We start from the raw sequence: 2,840 nt of genomic DNA, 5'->3' as shown, positions 1-2,840 counted from the left end.
TATATATATATATATATATCAATCAACAGAGTGAGTGAGTGAGTGTGTGTGTGTGTGTGTAAGAGAGAGAAATACATAACCAGTAGTCAGCTGTATTACTCATTATACAATGAGGCAGCTTGGACAATTGAAAGTTATGTATTTCATTTTCCAAAGGACACAACATGGTACAGATATGTATGTATTGAATTAAGTCATTCAGGTTTCAATCCCTCTGCACAATGGCTTGGGTAATTGTGCTTCACCTTAACTCTGGGATCACCCACAGCATTGTCAATGAAGCTAAGATGAAAACTGTATGGAGGGTCATTGAAGGAACCCTTCCTGTTCTAGTATAGCAGATTTAATCTAATGCCTTGTTTCACATTAGAACATGACTGCTGACATTTTATAATCAGGTCTGTCATCAACTGACAGTTATTAAAAATATACAAAAGCATTCAATAAATTACATGTGAAATTTTAGAGACTAGTATGTACAGGAGAGAAGACAGCACTGGTAGGGTCATGTGATGCATAAATAAATGCCAATCTTGAACTGTGGAAGGAAACTGTGAAAAAGGTAGACCCAGAAAGACGCAGGATGAAGTCATAAAATGTGATCTTCAGATATTGAGTTTCACAGAGGCAATGACAAGTTACTGGAACTTCTGGTGAATTGCTGTGCTTGAGAAGACATGTACACTATTTACATTATTTACAATTGACGGATATTTGTCCGCATCTTGTTTGTTGTTAACACGTTTCAGCTGATACACCCTCCAACCTTCATCAGGTGTCTTGGGGAAATTTCAAACCTGGGTTCTCATTCCTAAGGTATTTTTTGATGTTGTTATTAAAACCAACCCTGAGGCTGCAATATGTTGATGACACCTTCATATTCTGGCCCCACCAACAACTATTAAGCAACAACTACCCCAAAAGCATACTCTCCACTCCAATTATGAAGAAAAGAGAGGATGAAACCGATAAACTGTCCACTGTCTGTCTACCCTATGTGAAAGGCCTCTCCAAAAAGATACAAAAGATATGCTGCCCATATGACATCAGGACAGTATTACAACATTTCGCAAATATCTCCTTCGAGTAAAACCACCAATAGAAGAGAATATGACCAAAGACTGCGTGTACTCCATCCCATGCAGCTGTGGTAGGTTATAAAAAGGCGAAACATGCCACACACTCAAAATAAGGGTAGATGAACATCGCAAAGCTGTGACATGAGGAGATATTGATAAATTGGGTATAGCTGATCATGTATGGAAAAATGGAGACCACCTTCCCCTGAGGGATGAAGTTAAAATAATAGACAGAGAACACCACTGGAAAATACGAAAACTAAAAGAAGTAGCACATATGCTAGGACACAACAACCACCTAAGCAGACTGAGTACAGATATGAACAGTATATGGGAACCAGTATTAAGGAAGGATAGGAGAAAATTAGATTTATAAGCCCTAAAATTCACTCCATAATTGCCCACAGGCATATGATGTAGTGGTTAAGAGTGTGGGCTACTAACCCCAAGATTCTGAGTTTGATTCCAGGCAGTGACCTGAATAATAATAATGATAATAATAATGATAATAATAATAATAATAATAATAATAATAATAACAATAACAACAACAACATCGGAAAATACCTTAGGAATGAGAACCCAGGTTCGAAATTTCCCCAAACATTGTGTTAACAACAAACAAGATGAGGGCAAATATCTGTCAATTGTAAATAATGTAAATAATGTACATAATTCCTCATCTCTTAAATATAGAACTGTATTGAGAAGACATGTCAAAGTGAAATTGTGGTTGTAGCCTAGTGCCAGTGGCATGTGCCAGTGGCATGTGCCAGTGGCATGTGCCAGTGGCATGTAAGATGTATCCATGCCAGTGACACATAAAAGACAGCTGTGCCAGTGACACATAAAAGGTACCCAGTACACTCTGTGGAGTAGTTAGGAAGGGCATCCAGCTGTAGAAACCAAACCAAAACAGATTGGAGCCTGGTGCAGCACTCCTGTTTTCTATCTCCATTCAAACAGTCTCACCCATGATGATGATAATGATGATGATGATGATGATGATTGACCATTTACTTAGCAACCTAAAAACTTTGTGATATAATGCAAAGATCTAATGCAATTACTTACTTGTCAAAATTCAAAACACCCATGGCAACCTCAGGATCAACAGTTCCTTTCAGTCGTTGGTATGTTTTCTCAGGTATAATCTCCAGGTCATGATCTTTGATTGGTTTAATATTACCAGCTTAAAAGAGAAGACAATTTTTAGGATTATTCATGAGCAGTTATTTCATGTAGGAGTTTTAAATAAATATTATTTATAGGAATAATCTAAAATGAAGACGCTTTCTCTCTCACCAAATACATACATACATATATCTACACACACATACACACGCATGCACACGCACACATGTGTGTGTGTGTGTGTGTATACCCTAACCACTAGCTGCATGGCCTGATGGTTAGGGTGTTGCACTCATAATTGCTATATCATAATTTCAGTTCCTAAACTGGGTGGTGCATTGTGTTCTTGAGCAATACACTTCATCTCACATTGCTCTGTGGTCACTTTGACACCTGATGCATGGTACACCATGCACCTGTTCAGGCAACATTAGTGGTGCTGGGAAGTGGTCAGTGCTGGTGTGTGCAGAGTGATGTGGTGTGGTGGTGTGTGGAGTGGGTGCTAGGAAGTGGTCAATGCTAGTGTGTGCAGGGTGGTGGGTTGTGGTGTGTTGTGTGTTGTGTTGTGTGTTGTGTGGTGATGTGTGGTATGTTGTGTTGTGGTGTGGTGGTGTTGTGTGGTGTGAT

At 38.9% G+C, this 2,840-nt stretch overlaps 1 protein-coding gene across 8 annotated transcripts in view; it reads right to left on the bottom strand.

The window, feature by feature from the left end:
- The window catches only part of LOC106878848 (glycogen debranching enzyme), a 154,032-nt gene that overhangs the window by 66,408 nt on the left and 84,784 nt on the right, over positions 1-2,840 (bottom strand). For all 8 annotated transcript variants that reach the window (XM_052970625.1, XM_052970632.1, XM_052970627.1 and 5 more), the window contains one exon: positions 2,154-2,271. In XM_052970625.1, the coding sequence (XP_052826585.1) occupies positions 2,154-2,271 (118 nt within the window). The remainder of the gene's footprint in view (positions 1-2,153; positions 2,272-2,840) is intronic.

Source organism: Octopus bimaculoides, chromosome 9 (assembly GCF_001194135.2).
Source record: "Octopus bimaculoides isolate UCB-OBI-ISO-001 chromosome 9, ASM119413v2, whole genome shotgun sequence".
Classification (NCBI taxonomy): Eukaryota; Metazoa; Mollusca; class Cephalopoda; order Octopoda; family Octopodidae; genus Octopus; species Octopus bimaculoides.
The sequence above is the reverse complement of the archived record's forward strand: the minus strand, read 5'-3'. Positions and strand labels throughout refer to the sequence as shown.